The sequence below is a fragment of the Spermophilus citellus genome (assembly GCF_964194105.1).
Source record: "Spermophilus citellus genome assembly, chromosome: 5".
In the NCBI taxonomy this organism is placed as follows: Eukaryota; Metazoa; Chordata; class Mammalia; order Rodentia; family Sciuridae; genus Spermophilus; species Spermophilus citellus.
The window spans coordinates 164255151-164274651 of record NC_138186.1 but is presented as its reverse complement, the minus strand read 5'-3'; the positions used below and the strand labels follow the sequence as shown (position 1 = coordinate 164274651).

The 19501-nt window shown below is 39.9% G+C and overlaps 1 protein-coding gene across 3 annotated transcripts in view; it reads right to left on the bottom strand.

The window, feature by feature from the left end:
* ARID1B (AT-rich interaction domain 1B) overlaps positions 1 to 19501 on the bottom strand; it is a 409511-nt gene that overhangs the window by 115388 nt on the left and 274622 nt on the right. For all 3 annotated transcript variants that reach the window (XM_081296020.1, XM_081296019.1, XM_081296021.1), the window contains exon 5: positions 1519 to 1762. In XM_081296020.1, the coding sequence (XP_081152146.1) occupies positions 1519 to 1762 (244 nt within the window). The remainder of the gene's footprint in view (positions 1 to 1518; positions 1763 to 19501) is intronic.

Genomic DNA, 19501 nt, shown 5'->3' with positions numbered 1-19501 from the left:
GGTATAAATATTCTTTATACCTCAGAAAAGTCTGTATTTAGATTAGTTATTAATTCAGAATAAAGGAGTGAGCTCTTTTTGGAGAAATACAACACTTGATATATGATTTTCCAACATTTAGATGACACCCCTCAAAGACCAATCTGAAAAAAAAATCTGAACAGCAAAGATTGCCTTAGAAATTCTGAAGTAGGGAGTATTCAGAGTTAACACTCTTAACAATAAGTAGTCCATGTCTTATTGCAAACACTAGGAGGATAAGCAAATATTCTTGAAGGAAAGGTAACAATAAAATGCCTTAAAACTATGGCCATGCTCAAATCATGGATGAATCTTAGAAACTTAACCATTAGCCAAAAAGTAAGACAAAGCAGACCACATATGGTGTGAGTGGAAGCAGCATTTTCTGATTTTCCCAGGGCCTTCTTAATTTGTGCTTGTAGTTCTACTGTAATTATTGACAACATGACATTAAATAAATAGTATACATTTCTACAAAGAAATTTATCAAATAAAACTAACTCCATATACTCTGAATGCTTGTAATAAAATTCTACAAAAACAAAACAAAAAGTGATAAAAAAAAATCTAGAAGTGGAGGAAAGGAACAGAGTTTGAGACAGGGAAGGGACATACAGGTAAGACGTACAGCACCAGTGACACCAATACTCAAACTGGACGGTGGACTCATGAATATTCATGATGGTCATGATTCACAATTAGCAAGTTATCTATGTTACATATATACATTATAATAAATATACAAGTATTCCATAATAAACATTTTATGAAAATACAAAATCAAATATAAATGAGACTTTATTAGCAATTCAATACCCATTCTGATACGTAGTTCAATCAAAGTGCTTTCTGACATATCCGTACTATGTTAGCAAAAGTTGCACAAAAAAAACTTACACATAATTTAATAAGAAACGAAAGCTAGTTGCTTGGTGGGTTTAAATGTATGACATTTGATATAAGAAAGCTGGATCAGAGATGAAGCTATTGAAAAATAAATATTCAAATAAATAAATAATTCCAAGAACATCACTGAGTGTGTTCTGGCACTGGTCAGCATGTGAATATGAGCAGACATGAGGAATTACAAACCCTAAAAACATTTGAGAAATAACCGTGGAGGTATACTTTGAAGAGGACAATGGAAAAACCAAGGCCAATGCTCATAAATAACCACACAGTGCACTTACCAGTAGAGGATCTTATTTAACAAAGCATTACAGAGTAAATGCTCAGAGATCAGTTTTGTGTTTCTGGCAAACTGAAAATATCAAAGTATCTGGTATTTTCTAAATGGGTGGTAGGTGGTAGACTCATTTGCTGAGACTCTTTAGGAATTGGGACTCTGGTGTTCTTCTTTGAGAATGCAGCTACATTCCTAACGCATGGTCCCATCACTGGGGGATAATAAAACAAGTCATGGAGTGTGAGTGCCACCGTCGAATGTTAGAACTGTTGTTTAACAGAGAAAAACAGTGACAATTAAGAAGGTGATACCTGGAATACTTGCAGGAGAAATTGGGCCAGATCGCGACTGGTTGCTTCCTACAGGAGAGCCAACAGGAGAAGGTGATGGCCCCCCAGGGATGCTGGAGAGATGGGGAGATGCATGTGGAGAGAAAGGTGACTGAGCTGGGTTGCTCTGGTCCCCCTGGCTGCTTGTGGACCCAGACGCGCTGACCGCGGAGCTCAGGGTTGCTTCCGTTCCCGTGGGGAGGTCATCAATGGAGCCAGACAGGTCCTAAGAAAGAAAGAAAAGCATGTATTTATAGGGTAACACACTGGACTAATATCCAACTGACATACTACATGAAAATCATAACAATGTCCCTTCAGAGCAAAATGTTTTTTCTAAATTAACGCCCAATTCAGAGTATGGCCACTTTTTATTAGAAGATATTAATGAGTTTCCTCCTGGGATGAACCCATGAGAGTCAGCATCTCCTAAAAAATGAGGAAAGCTGTATCTCTCTTCATAAAACCATCCTCTTTGTTTTCTTTTCTGCTGCCATGCCAAGTCCATCAGGCCCAAGCAAGGTGTCGTGCGGGTACCATGGATGGGGTGACTTACCGTAGGAATGGAGTACCTGGCTCTAACATGAGGGCTTCCATAAGCTGAGCAACCACAGGATTTGGGTCCCTTTATTTAGAATCGACATTATAGACTAAATTTCAAACTAGGACGTTGTAATGTAGTAATAGTCTTTTCTTTTTTGAGGGGTGGGGGAGTACCAGGAATTGAACCCAGTGGCACTTAACCACTGAGTCGCATTCCCAGTCCTTTCAAAAAACATTTTATTCGACACAGGGCCTTGCTAAGTTGCTGAGGCTGGGTTTGAACTCATGATCCCCCTACCTCAGCCTTGCAAGTCGCTGGGATTACAGGCATACACCACCGTGCCCAGCAACAGTCAAAAACTTAACCAAACTTTGTAGTGAAGAATTATTACATTTTAAATAACTACAAAGTACTATTATAATAAAATAGTGATATTTGTATTTTTATGTGACATTGCGAAAATAAATTCCTTTGAAGTTACGTTGGCAGAAATGAGTCCTAATGTTACAGCTTATGCCTTTATATAACAATTTGATGCTGGAAATGCTATCTAATTTGACCATAACACCCTCTGAGGAAGTTATTAAAAATCTCCATTTGACAGCTTCAGAAAACTGAAGTTCAGAGAGTCAAAGTTACTGTTGAAGGTCACGTTACTGAGGACAGATGCAGGAGCTAAAGAAAATAAAGGGAAGAGGAGAAACAAAAAAGCAGCAACAGACCATACATGGTGGCTCCTTTACTGCTGTGCCCCATGGCCTACACTGGGGGCCACCAAAAGATGCTCAGTACCTAGGCAAAGGCTTGCAGGAATCACTGGACTCTCAGATCTCCAATGCTGCAAGCCCAGGCAAAGCTGGGAACTAGATGTTCAGTGAATTCTACATGCTGAATTGCAGTATAAAACATATCTGTCCTGGTAATCCAGACTAAATACTGCAGAACAAAATCAGAAATACCTGGTTATTACTGCCTCAAGGTATATTCAGTCCTAACACATAAGCTCTAATCACTCAATTTCATTAATGTTTAACTTTGCTTGCTATGGGGACCTTTGAAACTAGGGCTTTGAAAAATGGGGGTGGAGGATGCTTTGGGTTCTAAGAATAAATCTAGCTCAGAAAATATAAGAGGGCACGGTAAAGAGAGCTGGTCATAGCTCTTCAGCAATGACAAAATGTCACAAAGCAAACTCAAGATTAGGATCCCTGGATAGTTCATCTGCTGATCATCTGGTATAACATGTAATTAACTTCTCTTTCCTCTTTTTTTCTAAACAGAGAAACTGAATTTCTTTTCTTTCTTTCTTCTTTTTTTTTTTTATTTTTAAACACTCTAGTTATAGCTGATGAGAACCTCACAAAGAGATGAATGTTGCAGGGAAAATGTGCTAAGAATAACTTCTCAGTTATAAATAAAAGAGTTATCTTTAATGTAAAATAATTATGTTTTTTATGAAAAACAACAAAAATGGCAACAGGGTAGACCGAAAATGTTACCACTGGAAAAAGGAATATCAAAACCCCCAAAATAAAATGAGGTAGGCTGAATCAGATTTTAGAATTCAGAGATAAAATAAACCTTTCTGCACAGGGCACAGGGGATCATGATTGTGCACACATTCAGCTGGTAAGCTTTGTATTTAACTTGATTACTGGATTCAACAATAGTTCCATTTAGAGCTTCTGAATTGAATATAACCCGGAGAAGATAGGTAGAAACAGGCAGGCTACTCAGCCAGGTACATGTTATGTACAAAGCAGTCACACTTCAGTAATGAAGGCAGTTATCGGAATTCCTCAAAACAAAAACTTAGGTTCATAGATGTGTACATGTTCACAGACACTGATGTGTTCAAAAGGAAAATGGGAGCTGACTGTGCCTGTTCCTCCGGCACCAGCCTGCATGCTGACTTCTCCCTGGGCCCAACCCTGGAGCCTGGGATGGGCGTGAAGCAGGGAAGAGTGGAGGGCCTTGGAGGATCCTTTCAGGGTCTGTGTTCCCCTTTCTAATGGATGGAGCCATCTCATGAATGTGCAAAGGGACATAACTGCAGTGGCTCTTGAAAGCAGGGTATTACAAGCTGTGGCCTGCAGGCTGAACGTGGGCCCCTTTTTTGCTCTGCCCACAAGCTATACATTTTTTAATGACTGGAAAAAAACTAGTAAGAGAAAAATATATGAAGTTCAAATTACAGTGTCCACAGCACATCCCTGAACTGGCCAGTCCATACCTTTCAGAGCTGCCTTTGGCTCTGGAGGCCAACGGTGGCAGAGCAGCTATGACAGAGAACTTATGGCTGCACAGCTGAGAAGGTTTACATCTGGCTCTGGCCAAAAGAACCAGCAACACTAGTATCACCTTACTGCCTTCACCTCTTCCGTGGGAGAAAAATGTGAACTGAGAGGGGACCACAGCACACATCCTCCCAAGAGTAGGGGCTTCCTCCTCCTTAATACCTCTGAAAAAAAAGTGAAAGCCAGATTATGAGTATTCATTTAAAAATATCCTCCTAACCCTGGGAACCTATGGTGAGGCTGGGGGTGGCCTCCAGGAGCCAGGTGCTTCCTAACCTAACACTAGAGGGACAGGGGCAACCAGAGCACTGCTGGGAAGAAGCTGGTTCCCACGCTGCTTCCCAGAACACACAGTGAGGAGATGACAAGGTAAACAACCACTTTCTATTATGCTACATATGGGACTAACAGAGAAGACAATGCAGATTCAGTTTTTAAAAAACCATCAATTGTCTTTAAATAATCTTATGCAAATCTTTCTTCATAAAAAACCAAAATGTCACTTTGAAAAAAGAAAAAAATCTTTGTAATTCTCTGCACAATCCATAATCCCCTTCCCTGTCCTCCCTTAAAACTCCACATTATGGTTGAAAAAGTGACATGGATGCGTGTTAAGAGAGCTTCATTCAAGTTGCAAAGGCATCAAAAACATTTCTGTTATTCAACAAGCTGATCAAGGCAAGTATCAAGAGGAAAATATAAAGACTGTGGCTGTCTTCCTGCTCACGTGTCATCAGATTTCAGTGCCAACTAGACCTTGGTGCAACCGAAGAGTAATAAAAGATACAGTTTTTATATTACTGTTATACACACACGTAACTTTTATATGTAAATTATATGGAAATATTCCCGCCCTGCAGATACTTAGGGCATCCATATGTAGAACAATCTTAAAACATGCTAATAAAAGAAGTTCAACGGTGGTTTAAGCATCCAGCCTAGTTAACAAAGAAGCTCTGTAACTAATACTCCCCTGGAGGACAATTTAGTCAGCAGGGCACTGACTCCCTTCTTCTTTTATAAGTGCTGTCAGATCTGCGAAGCCTGTACAGAACAGAGAGGCCTGGCTGCATCTCATTCTAGCAGAGGCACCTTCAAGCTACACTGCTTCCACTTATCTTGCTGGAGAGCTGGCAGGTAAGGGAACTAACTGCAGGGAAGATCTTTAGGGGCAGGAGTTGCCCTGCCCCACTGCATTCCTTAAACTCTTGGCTTTCCTGATGGAGTGATGAGTAGGGCAATGATTTCATGGGTTCATGCAGAGCAGAATCCTATTGTGCCATCGTAATTTGCTTTGGTGAAACCAAGTTGGGTTTTCAATATCTGATGTCAATCAAAATACTGAATACTTTCCAAAACCAAAAGACTGTGACTCCTGCTATCAATGAATAATTTATTTTTTTAAATCACTGTCTAAAAAACCTCCAAATTGACAAAATTTATTTTACTTTTGAACAATTTAAATGAATGTTTTCTGCAGCTTTTCCTCTGCAACCATGCCTTTACCCCTTCACCCTCTTTATCCATGTACAATCTTCACTCTAATCCAAGTGACAAGTAAAGGAATTTAACTGTGCATAGAATGACATGCCACCAGAGAGTAGTAACAATCTCAGACTTGACAAAAGTTAACATACAGCACAACAGTGCTCCTGACTCAACACAGTAGGACAGGGCCAGGGATGCCAGTGACAGAAGGTATATATATATATATATATATATATATATATATATATATATATATATATATATATATATGAACAGTCTACAAAGAAGGTGCAGAGCAAGAATTTTTAAGATCTACATGTAAATAAAACAGACGCATAACATAAGTATAAATACTCTTGCATGTCTATATTTTGCAAATGAACGTCCCCACAAATATTTTAAAATACTGCATTGTGACTCACTACATCAAAAGACATCTTTGGCTTTGATGGTATTCAATTTAGCATTAAGTTAGCCTACTAAAAAATATATTCAGTTAATACTGGTGACGTTTAACTATCTTAAAGAACTGGGAATAAGTTAGAAATTTTACTCCCTTGCTTAATTAAATAAGTGGGTTTTTTAAAAAGAAAATGAACTTCAAAATACTCTAAGCTCTGGTTTTCAGTACAATTAGATGATGGTGTTAGGTGAGCTGCCCCCAGCTGCACACATGTGGGCATCTCTTGCTCAGAAGTGCCCCAGAGAGCATGGAGATAAACACTGAGTTAGAAACAGAAAAGAGATTTTAATCAATGCAACTAGTCCAGGTCTCTTGTTTCTTCAGGTTTTAATAGGATACAGATAATGATTTCTCACTGTGACTTCCCATGAGTTTAAAGCTTAGGTTAAAATGCCAGTTCACCGGTCTTCAAGAAAGTCTCTTCTCCAGTTTAAAGAGTAGGCATACACATCTCTCTTCAACAGGCCCTAACTTTCTTGAGGATAGTGACTCCTGTGCCAGGTGTGGGGCAAATAATGGAGGGATTTGACTATTGTCAGGCAGAAGACACTAAATTTATAAGCTCTACAGTGGAATACAGCTGCAAACACCACAGGGAGTAATACAGCATGTGCAAATATTTCTAAATATTTACCACAAACCCTCTACCAAAAATTACTGACCTAGCTATTAAAATTTAGTAATGAATTTTCAGCCGTCTGTTTCTAATCCACTTTCTGGAGAGCAAGGCTTCAGCCTCATTAGGCTCTGAGCTCTCCCCAAACATACTGTGAGATGACTTCATATCTTCTAACCTTATTTTGGAACTATTGTTTTAGACATGTGATGCAAATATACCTTGAAATTGATACTATATTTGATCTTATAATTGACTGACATGAAAGAGGGGTCACCTCACAGTGACTCGGTGGGATTTCCATGATGTTTCTAGGCTTTGTCTCAACACAAGCCTGCGTTGAATGGTGTGTTTCAAGATACTGCCCAAGTCCCTGATGCGCTCACTTATCCAGACAGCAGATGAATTAAAAGCTTTAGACTTCCTGTCTGAACAAGGAACATGCAAAGAAACCAGAAAGCCAGAGTCCACAAAGAAAGTCCTTCCCCAAAAAATTCACTAGCTCTTAAAATGATAGTTTTATTTTCCTCTTACGTATCTTAGAAAAGCCATGGCTTACTTTTTATTTAAACATTTCCTAATAAGTATTATATAAGACAATATTTACAATGCATAGTCTTAAGGTGTGTATGAGGTAAACTGGAAAAAAAAAGTCTGATGTTGATTTAAAATTAGTCAAAAGTTCCACAAATCTCAAAACCATAGCCAAAAGGCAGGGATGGTACAAGAAAAATATATAAGGCAAAATTTATTTTAAAAGAGGCATCAAGAACCACTTTCTGGGATCTGTCACCCTCTCATTCCTTCCCAGCAAAGACTGTATTATGGATAACTCTCATTTTAAGGGGACATCTATAGGACAATCAACTAAACTGACACTAAATCAGGATTCAGAGGTAAGCATACAATTATAAATATTAGTATAATGGTCACAATGTCTTTGTTTTTAAAAAAATCAGCACCTAAAATGAACACTTGATATGAACTGTGCTGTGCTGCCACTCTAAATTGATAGGGGGCAGTCAACCTAAGAGATGTACATCATGCAAGGAAAAATTATTTTGGTTACACAGGCCTCCAGGGATTCCTAAAACACTGTCAAGTTTTTGAGCTCTGCCCAGGAGATTGTTAGCTCTTCCACCACCATCAACAGTCTCCAGAAGCCACATACACAGCAGGAGCAGTGTTGAACTTGAAAATACTTTGGAGAGAAAACCTCTTTATAAAATGTGTTTTGCTTGTATGGAATTTGGAATTACCCGTTATCTGGAAATGATATTGCCCTTCTCGGTCAGACTCCCAGGAGGAGCCTCAGGAATGAGAGCGATGACCACTGTGACAGTGTACACTTGATTGCTCCTACTGCAATCCTGAGGCGCCCCTTCGGGGCCAAGATAGTCTGTCCCTCTCCTCCTGGGGAAACACAGCACCTCTTCAACTGTGGTTCACTCTTCCTACCAGGCAAAATGTTCATTTGACTTGGTGTCCAATGTGTGAGAACCTTTCCTGACCTCAGGCTGAGGCCTCAGCCAGTGCTGACAAGCTAGCCCCCGTGTGCATGACTGTGCCCATGAGCTGCTCCAAAGTGATGGCATTTTTAATACCAATTATACTGTCCTGGTGAAACTAAAGCTGGACAACAAAGTGAGGATATAGAGAAACTTGGAGAAAGAGTCATGTGTAGGCACGCCCACCCCATTTAAGGTTGGCAGTTGGGTCAGTGGGTGGGAGGAGAACTGGAGAAAACAGTTTGTGCATGTGGGTGACATATTTTTTGGCGGGCCCTATCTGGGCTTATGCACTTAAATTCTTATGTCATGGAGTCTCAGTGAAGAGAGACAGACAGGTAAGTTACAGTAATGAGCATGCTGGAGCGGGAGCTGCTAACTGCTGCTACATGCAGAATGCTGAGGATTCAGCACGGCACTTCCAGGCTGCGCCAGGAAGCAGGCCAGGGACAGTGAAGGGTGCCTGTGGACAGCTGTGGAAGATGGGCACCTAGGGTGGTGGACAGCAGGCAGGGAGAGCAAGAGCTCTGGCAGGAAGGGCTCCAGCACGGCAAGACAGGCTGCCTATGAGAGAGGATGAGGCTCCGGGAGCTGAGGGAGGCAGCTGGGAATGGCCTCACCTCCTCTGGTGCCAGGAAATAGAGTCCTGCATTTTTAGAAAATAGGGAGCCAAGAGAGATCCAGAAGGTGAATTTTAATAGTCTCATGGAAGAGAAAAAAAGTGCAGTGAGGTGACAAATACAAAATTTTTAACTTTTTCAAGGCCAAAAAAATCATATCCTCTAGTGAAGAATGAGCAAAGATCATGTTAAACATGATTTATACTGTAGGTACTCCTTGAGAATTGGTAGAAAATTTTAAATCTATGTTTCAGCATTTTGTGAAATTAAACAACCAACAACAATCAGAATAATAAAGGTCTGAGTGACTGCACTCTAGCTGCAGTGTGCTTTCTCGACTGCAATGATCAGAAGTCTACGTTCATCCGACTCATTCCAGTTCCACATAAGAATCAATGGAGAAAATGATTTGAAAACCTTAAAATAGCAGAATATCTAAAAGCTAATTATGAGTAGCATATGCCCTTAACAGAGCATGTCCTCTTAATATACTATTCCAAAGCCATTGGTGATGACTCCTGAGACATCCAGTTGTTGGAGGCCGGGGGGAGGGGTTTAACCCAGTGACACGAAGGAGACTTGCGGGCCAGTTCTTTGCAAATATCCTTGTCAGATATGAACCTATAAATATTAATGATCCATGTGTGCTGAAAGCAAATTGACAAACTAACAAGATCTGTAAATATATAAGGTTTAGACTTTGTCTACTGATCCCAGTTTTTATCACTGAAAGCACACTGTAAAGTCTTCAGAACAGAAAAGCCATCAACACCACCACCTTTTGCATCTCTCATGGTAAAAAAAACTTCACTGTTTATCTTAGAAGTATAATGCTAACCACGCAGAAACTCTGAAAATAAAACTTAAAAACAAAAGGCAGGAACCCTCAGGAGACATTTATTTCTTCATCAGTAGAGTAGGGAAATTTTTTAAAACAGTAAGACCTACAAGAACTGCAAATAAATTAGCAACTTAAGAAAATAGTAACAGGAAAACATAAAATTCACAAATTATACCAAGTCCATGTAGAATAAAGGGAAGTTTTGTTTGTAGAAAAGCACTACATCTTGGTTATTTTGATATTTTCCCCATTTACTGGAACTACACGAACATATATATTTATTCTACATCCATCCCAGAATTTTATTCACTTTTTATTTTGAAATTACTGTAAGCCAACAAAAGTGGCAAAGAGTACTGAGGGCTGCTCAGCTTCCCCAGCCCCAGGGCTTCCCACAGCCAGAGTACACTTAGTCAAACCGTGAGGTGTTGGGACAGCACTATTAACTATATACCTGATTCACATTTGACCAGCTTTTCCATCAGCATCCTCTTTCTGTTCCAGGATTCCATCCCAGAAACCATGTCACAATGACATGCCATGTCTCCTCAGTCTCTTCCAAGCTGTGAAAGGTTCTCAATCTCTCATTGTTTTTCATGACCCTGACATGTCTGAAGACTACTCATCAGTTATTTTCTAGAATGTTCTCCAACTGTCAGTTTGTTTTTTTCTCATGATTAAACCGAGATGACAGATTTTGGGGGAAGAATACAACAGAAAAATTACCTGTGCTTCACATCTTATCACACCAGGGAGTACAGTGTCAACATGATTTACCACTGGGCCGCCCACCTGGCTAAGGTGGTGTGGGACAGGTCTCTCTAGGCTTCAGTAACTATTTCCCCTACCTTCCAACAGGGAGTCATCAAATCTGGCCCACATGCAAAGGAGGGAAATGAAGCCATCTCCTGAAAAAGAGAACCAAACAACAGGTGGTCCTGTGCCCACAGAGGGGTAAACACCTGGGGTGGGGGGAGATCTGGGGCTGTCTAAGTACCTGCCTTTCCTTAAGGTTTTCTCCACTAGTTTTGCGGTCATCAGGAGGATTTGCCAAAGCGACGATCACTCTGGCACTCTAATGATGACTTTCTGTTTTCCCTTTTCCTTCCAGATCTACTTGTAAGGAACAGCTGTAAGGAAGAGCTGCCCCTTGTCCGTTCATTTTTATAGTCAAGACAATTATTTCTCATATATGTGGTATTTTTTTGTGCAACATGAGTTCCTTTATAAGATAATTAGGCAACACTCTTATCACCAAGAAATAGTGATACTTCAAACTGAGATGTCATGGTTATAAAACACCGATAGAGAAAAACATGTTTTATACCACCACATACTAGTAGGAATATAAATTAGTATATCCACTTAAACATCAGTTTGCCAGCACCTTGTAAAGTTAAAGATGTATTTACTGTATGACCAGAAATTCCACTCCTAGTTTTACCCTCCAGTGCCTGGATATAAGGAGACACATGCGAGCATGAAAAACTGTTTCCATATTGTAATAGCAAAAACCTGAAGGTAATTAAATTTTCCAGCAATATAAAATATGTAAATTGAGATGTATTCGGAATATGGGACAGGAGTGAAACTGAATGAGACAGAGCTAAAAATTTCAGCACAAATCACACAATGTTGATTTAAAACAGACAGACAAACAGCAATGTAGCCCACATCACTCCTAGGAGGAAAGGAAGCCCGCAGTGGAGAGAGCATGGTGGTGTAGACCCAAAGTCCAGCACGAGCAGGGGCAGTAAGCAAAGCACAGGAGGAGGGTGGAGTGGGAGGCAGCACCGAGGCACAGTCGTTTCAGGGTCTTTGCATCCTCAGGTCGGCCCACCGCGCCAGCAGGCAGCTGAAGCCCTCAAGCACCTGGTCACGGGATGAAGCCCCACTTCCTCCCAGAGCCACCCACAGGGGAAGGTCTTCCGAGCTGCAGGCTCCGACCTCTAGGATCCAGGCCACCGACCTACTGCCGAGCTCCTCCCACGAGCACCAAGGAGATGTGCCAACGCTGGGGCAAGAGACGTAAATGCCAACCCTGGCCTGGCCACTCAGCAACTGCTGGACCATGGGCAGAGTATCCTTTTCTCACCTATAAAATGTGGAAAATATCGGCTCCTGCTCAAAGAGTTTCGTGAAGATTAAGCGAAAAATGGTAAGTAAAGGATGAGTGCAGCACAGCTCCTGAGGTGGGAGCTCCTCCACTGACAGTAAGGAGAGGGGGTCAGACGCACTGCCTGAGGTCTGTGCCATGGGGACGAGTCCAAGAAATCAGTGACATCAACAGGGATGGCTCAAGGGGCAAAGACAATGTGCTGCCTCCCAGAGGCACTGACAAAGGCGCACAGGCCCTGTGAGGACCACAAGGAGCAGGAGGTCAGGACGTGAGCAGCAGCCATGGGGTTCAAAATGGGAAGTCCTGCTACCCAAAGGTGTGGGTGACCTGCCACAACAGTCAGGGGTGAGCTCCCTCCTGGGCAGTCAGCGCTGCCTCATTCTGTTCATGAACATGGAGGCTTTTTTGTTTTGCTTCTTTTTGGTTGTTTCTTTGGTGGTGCTGGGATTGCACCCAGGGCCTCAGGCATGCCATGCACAGGCTCCACCCCACCCAGGAAGCCTGAGTTGTCAAGGTTACCATGATAGAGTGCTGTGAGCTCAGGAGAGAGGACTGGTTAAAAGCAGGGTTTTGAAGCTTGGCACCTTCAGTGATGAGGGTTGAGGCAAAACAATCTCATCTTTTATTAAACTGTAAAATGAGGAGTATAATGCTTATCATATTATAATGCTTATCATTATAATACTTCTCAGTGGCTCAATACAATGAATAAACAAATGGCATGGCAATTGTGTAGGTAATCAGTTTTAAAATATAAGATAGTATTATTTAAAAATTTTTTGGGGGGTTAAGGATCAAACCTGCTGCCTCACAAAGTTCTCTACCTACCACTGAGCTACAACCCCAGTTAAATTACAGACATGGGATTCACATCACTCTTGTTTTAAAAGAATAATGAAGAAATAGAATAACAATGAAATAAATACTAAGACCATATCAATTCAGACCCCAGTTTTCTTCCTTACTTGCTTATCTCCCTTATAATAATACCGCAAAAGAAGAAAATCTACCAGTAAGAAGCACTTGATTTCACTGATAAAGATTTAAAATTACCTTTCTAAAACTGGAAAGCAATGATTGGTCTAATGACTTCTATGCATCAGAAAGCTGAAATTTTGATATTTTCATAAAAACTATCTTTATTACTTCTGAGTCCTTTCAAAATGGGGAACCCAGAACATTTTTACACAGCAAGCTTAACTAGATTACGCATGGAAATATTTTATGAAGATTATTTTTATATCTTAAAATGGAATTCAATACATGTAGTACTCCTTCAAAAGTCAAACTAAAAATCATATGTTTTTCTTATTTTCTGTAATGATTCATATACTCACTTGTGGACAAGAGGTTTCCAAAATGAGCTGTTTCCCATTTTTGTACAGGGGCAGCTGGTCACTTAACACTTTACATAATAACTTTTCCTAAGAGCATATAACCACTTTATATCATGCTACTTTAAAAACTAATGCTCAAAAGGAAGTTTCACAGAGAAACTTCCAATACTGATAATAACAATGATGAAAATGATGCTATCAACAGTGGGCTGGATTAGGCCTACAAGTCCAGCACATTCCACACTCCACCACCAGACCTCCAGCCACCTGGTGATGGCACCTCACAGGGACAATCATTCTGTGGCTGGGGCCTGCTCCGAGGCCCTAAAGTAGAATAAAGGGTTTCTCCCGGGATCTTTCCTGGGCTGTGAGGAGTCTCAAAGACAACATGAACAAATTAGACTATAGGACTCCTAAAGGCCAAGGAGTAAAATGCACATCTTGGTTACACTTGAGACTTTTGAACACCAGTGAGCCCTAAGTAACTTGACTTATGAGCCCATCACATTGCCTAATTTCAACCCAGTAAAAAAAGCACAACTTCTGCAGTCAAGTTGGACTTGAACTCTCTGGTAATCAACCTAATCACGTGGAAGATGCCATGAAGCCTCCTTCCCACTCACTACACTTTACTTTCCTACTCTGACAAAGCCTGCTTCTAAGAAGCATGTAGATGTTAGTTCTCTTTTGAAAATCTGTATCCTCTCCCACAGTCTTCATTTGTACTGGGAGCTGGAGGTGGTCACAAGGGAACCTGGGCTCTGGTAGAAGACACCTGCCTTGAGAACCTGGCTCCTCACATGCACTCACAGAACTCATCGTGTGTAGTGTGGGAACAGTAAAATGGCTCTACCTGAGCAGCTACAGACAAACAGCACTAATTATAATGTCTAGCACCAAAAACAAGGCCTGTTGAATATCCACTGTAACGTAGATTTTATAGTGACAACATAGCTGTTAACTCCTCCAGCCAATTCTGGAGTAATCGCACTTTGAAGTCACATCCTGACTCTATCATTTCTTCCCCTAATATTGGACAAGTTACTTAACCTCACTGATCCTCAGCTCACCATCTGAAAATTGGGGAAATTATACTAAGCCACATGAGGATTTTGTATGGTTACAAAATGTAAAGCATACACAAGTAAACAGTTGCCATATAAAGGCATACACACACAAATAAACATTCAATTCATGCAGTCTTTTGATATCGTTTATAATGTGAAACATTGAGAGTAAAGGATAAAGAATTTGTAAATGACTCCTAGAAAAATATCTCCTAAGAGATAAGTGATAGTGGCATCCACACATCCTTCTATTCTTCAACAAATATTTGCCAAACAATTACTTGTTAGGAAAATACATTAACTAACAATCAATTTTTTTTTTTGAGAGAGAGAGAGAGAGAGAGAGAGAGAGAGAGAGAGAATATTTTAATATTTATTTTTTAGTTTTCGGTGGACACAACATCTTTATTTTATTTTTATGTGGTGCTGAGGATCGAATCCAGCACCCTGCGCATGCCAGGCGAGCGCGCTACTGCTTGGGCCACATCCCCAGCCCCAACAATCACTATTATATCAGCAAATGGCCTTGGAACTTCTTTACAACCTGCAAATGCAGCAGGCCAGAGTGAACTGCCTGAGAGAGGTAACCTGCCCAGGAGGCTCAGCCTTGGTTCAAACCTTTCCTACATTGCTTCCTGGGGGGTGACAATGGCACAGGAGTTTACATCCCTAAGCCTCTGTTTCCTCACCTATAAAATGGATCTCTGGCTCAGAGGCTGAGAGAATGAGATGAGTCAAGTCATTTACAGATATTAGCCTTCATGCTTTCGCTTTTCATTAGTTATCACATAATATGGAGATCATAGGAAAACAAGAAGTAATGTGAAAACTGGAGAGTACATGGCAGAAAGTTAGAAACCATGTAAAATCTCATTTAGAAGCAAGCTAAAAATATAACTATTAAAACATCATATTAAAAATGTAATTTTCACCAAAAAGATTGAGTAAAAAAATCAAGTAATAGCAGAAGAAAAACATCATGATCTAACATATAAAATAGCATAAAATACATAAAGACACATGTATAAATGCTCACACATAACATTTTTTTAAGCCTAAGAGGTATAGACAATAAAATGTTAATGACGCTTACTTGGGGTGATCAGATCTAGGAGGATTTTTACTTTCTTCCCTGTACTTGAGAAGTTATTTATTTAACAAACACTGAAGCTTCTTTGTAAAGTAAAACGAAAGGGAACCCTAGAGAGTCTAGCGTGTAGCCATGGAACACCTGAATAAGCAGTATTAATTTATGCCACTGTATGACAAACAACAGATGAGCTTTTTTAAAAAAAGTATCAAATATGGTAAAGAGCTGAGCAGTAGTAGCAGAAAATCATACTCATGTTTTTAGAATCAGTGTCAAAATTTAACACAAAGGCATATAACAATGAAGGGACAAGACAAAGTTGGTCTGAGAAAGCAACCTTGCCATGAGGAAAACGGGTGGCAAACACACACGAGCACTTCTAACTAAGCGGGTCCTGCAGAGCCTGTTCCCTGAAGGTGGCATCCTGAACCTGAAGACACTTGGAAAAGGCAGAAGTCACACGCCCATCTGACACTTGATGTAGACTGATGTAAACTGTCCTCCCATCAGGTTGGCACCTCGAGGCAGCAGAGACAACCACTGCTTCAGCCTTGTGATGCTCCTGTGCACGGCCCTCCTCAAAAAACCATCTTGCCACCTGTCCCATTCTAAGAGTTACATGGTCAGTGTTACCAATCTCCTCTTACTTTCAAGGAAAATTGTTATTTTTATGACAGTTTTCTCTGTGAATAGATGCTTTTCAAATTCTTGTTTCATTTGGAAAGAACAGAAGGAAGCAAATGAGCTAAACAGTCTTAAAAGTCCTGAAATGGAGTCGAAATAATAACCAGAACACAACAAAATTATAACCTAAGGTCAGTCTGTCTTACTGAGCTTGCTCTTTATTCTGAGAACATGGAACCACATGAGGCTGCTCAGAAGTAGCAAGAGGCCATCAGTTTGTGGAAGGTGATATAACTCTCTATAGTCCGTTCTTGCACAAAATAGACCGACCTCTTTCTGGTTTTTTATATTTTGCCCTCATCTGAATTTTCCTCCATACTGCTAGGTAGATAAGATACTGTACTACAGATAAAATGGATTTTGGCTGAGAATAAAAGCAGTATCTTCTTTAAAAACACACATATAAAGATTGTTGAAAACTACTAAAGAATTAAATAAAAGCAGAGTGAAGAAAAATGTCAGTCTGCAACAAGCACAGCAATCTGTTCTGAGCTGAATGAGTGCCAGTTTGTGGGCCTTGGGGCTCCATAGGATTTCTCTGTACAGTGCCAAACTCCAACAATATTGTTATGGTTAGAAAGGAATTTCTCACAAGCACTAACAAAGGCAGAAGGTCATAAATAAACCCAGCAGGATTGCCTTGTCAGTTCTCATTATTAGCGCTGCAGGCACTTGCTTTTCTATGGGCTTCTTACAGGTTCATTTAAGTGTAAGGGTTCCTCCTAGAAAATTCACTCTCATAAATAAAATAACTCTTAACTTAGCAAGAAAAATACTTGAAAAATAAGAAAAGAAGCAAGCAAGCAAATAAACATAAGTAACAGAACCCCACGAGGAAACAGCAGAGCCCAGTGCTGTAGGACCAGCCCTGGCAGACCTTGACTCCTGGCCTGGCTGGTCACCCTGAGCAGTGACCAGGAAGATGCTGGGCTTCCTCACCACAATAACAGTCTGCAGAATTGTATCTGGGCAGGAAATGAAGCTGAGCTCCTAAACTGATGCTGACATGTGTTATAAACCGCGCAACGCACAGCTGTGTGATCATTACTGCAATTATGAAGTGCCATTTAGTGTTAACTTTATTTTACTGAAGATTTTTAACTAGTCACAAAAAAAGGGAGGTATAAGTATATTAGCAATATGAAGGGAAGCTGACTCTTATCAATTAAAAATAGGCATGTATTACTGGGTCTTTCAAGACTGGCGCCATCCTTTGCACAAGGCAAATCTACATTTTTGAGTGCTTATCAATGCTTCTGAGAAGAACAGAAGGTTTGGTTTTTAAAACTTTAAAAAAAAAGATGTAAATCTCAATGTTTTCTCAATTTTATGTTCTTGTATTCCAAGAAGAGCAGAGAATATAAAAACTCAATAATTTCAATACTGAATTTTAGCCAATGAAGAATGGATCTGCTAGATTTAACTTCATTTACTCACTCAAAATAAAAAATATATTTCATGGTGCCATTTACTTTCTAAAAAAAAAGAATAGAGAGAGAAGATGGGAGGGGAGGGGAGGGGGGATAGTAGGGGATAGGAAAGGTAGCAGAATACAACAATTACTAATAGGGCATTATGTAAAATTGTGGATGTGTAACCGACGTGATTCTGCAATCTGCATTTGGGGTAAAATTGGGGGTTCATAACCCACTTCAATCTAATGTATGAAATACGATATGTCAAGAGCTTTGTAATGTTGTGAACAACCAATAAAAAATTTAAAAAAAACGAAAATGGAAAATTTAAAGTAACACAGCTTATGCTTAAAAACAAAAAACACCAGAAAAGCTAATAAAAATCAATTTTAGTTTCACCATTCAGATCTACTAAATTCTAACCTTTAACCTTTATTTCTGTCTGGTCTTTTTCCTTAAATTCTAATATTTTGTGATATTTCCCCTTGGACTCTTTGGCTAAGCATAGCAAAATATCCACCTTGAACATACTGTGTGTACAAAAACAAGATACCAAGTAACCTACTTGTCATCCTTTAGCAAGAAATGAACATCTTATTCTATAAACAAAATGACATTCCAGTGGACTGCTGGTTTGACAATATGAGCACATTTAAGAATGTAATTATAAATTACATCATCCCTTTAAGAGAACAATTAAAGTTTCTAAGATGAAAATGCTATTTTCACAGGGTAGGATGCTGGAACCTTGTGGGCACTCAGTTGGCCACGGAGGTTGAGCTGTTAAGTGCCGATTGTTATAGAGAAAGGTGTGATTGTGGAATTACTTCTCATTGTAGCCTCTCATTACCTACCACTCAGGATTATTAGTGTCAAGCTGACGTTGAATTCTTCACATAGAAAACTCTTCATGTTTGCTTTAGATCCAGGCAATTGGTCCATATTCTCAGCATTCAGATAGGATTGCCCTTAAATTACATAACATTACTGGTATAAGAAACATGAATAATTGCTGAGTGGGGGAGTTTAAATGCACAAGAGTGGTAACATATCAAGATAGGCCTCACTTTCAGTGGTAGGGAAAGTGGGTTCTCTAGAGAGCATTTGGAAGCCGCTCCGTTACTGCATTAACTGCAACCTACCTGCAAGAAATCAGTGGTGTTTCATTTGCAAGAGGTGCTCTGCATCACATGACATTTTATTTGATGTGCAGCTTTGCAATCAAGTAGCCAATGGTTGACCAAGTTAAGCTACAGGCCATCTTCAGAACTGTGCTACTGACTATTTTGTCAATAGTGAAAAACAGTAAAAAAAAAAAAAAAAAAAAAAAAAAAGGCTCTAGTACCTGACACACTCAGGATATGAACAGTATGTAAAAAATGAACTGAGCTGTACGTAGACTTTGATAGCAAACCTGTGCTGGTATTAACCAAAGCAGACCTCATCAATCCTTAGAGCTGTTTAGCAGATGTTAAAGGGATTCACATTGAAGAACAGGAAAAAAAAATTTAAAAAGAACAAACCCTCAGTATATTGGATAAAACATGACACAAGATAAGTATAAAATATGAAGACAGGCTAAATCTCACTTCCCTAGAAGAGAAACACAACTGGTTGTTAAGAACTGAACAAAATTTTCAAAAACTTAAAACAAGCCACAATGAACCTTTACTTCTACTATGTATTTTAAAAAATACTATATATTTTTAAAATGTGAAATTGAGGTCCAGAGAAGCTAGGTTATTTATATCAAAACTAGGCATGGGCTGGGTATAGTGGTGCTCATCTGTAATCCCAGCTACAAGAGGCCAAGGCAGGAGAATCTCAATTCACTGCCAGCCTCCACAACTTCGTGAGGCCCTCTCTCAAAATAAAA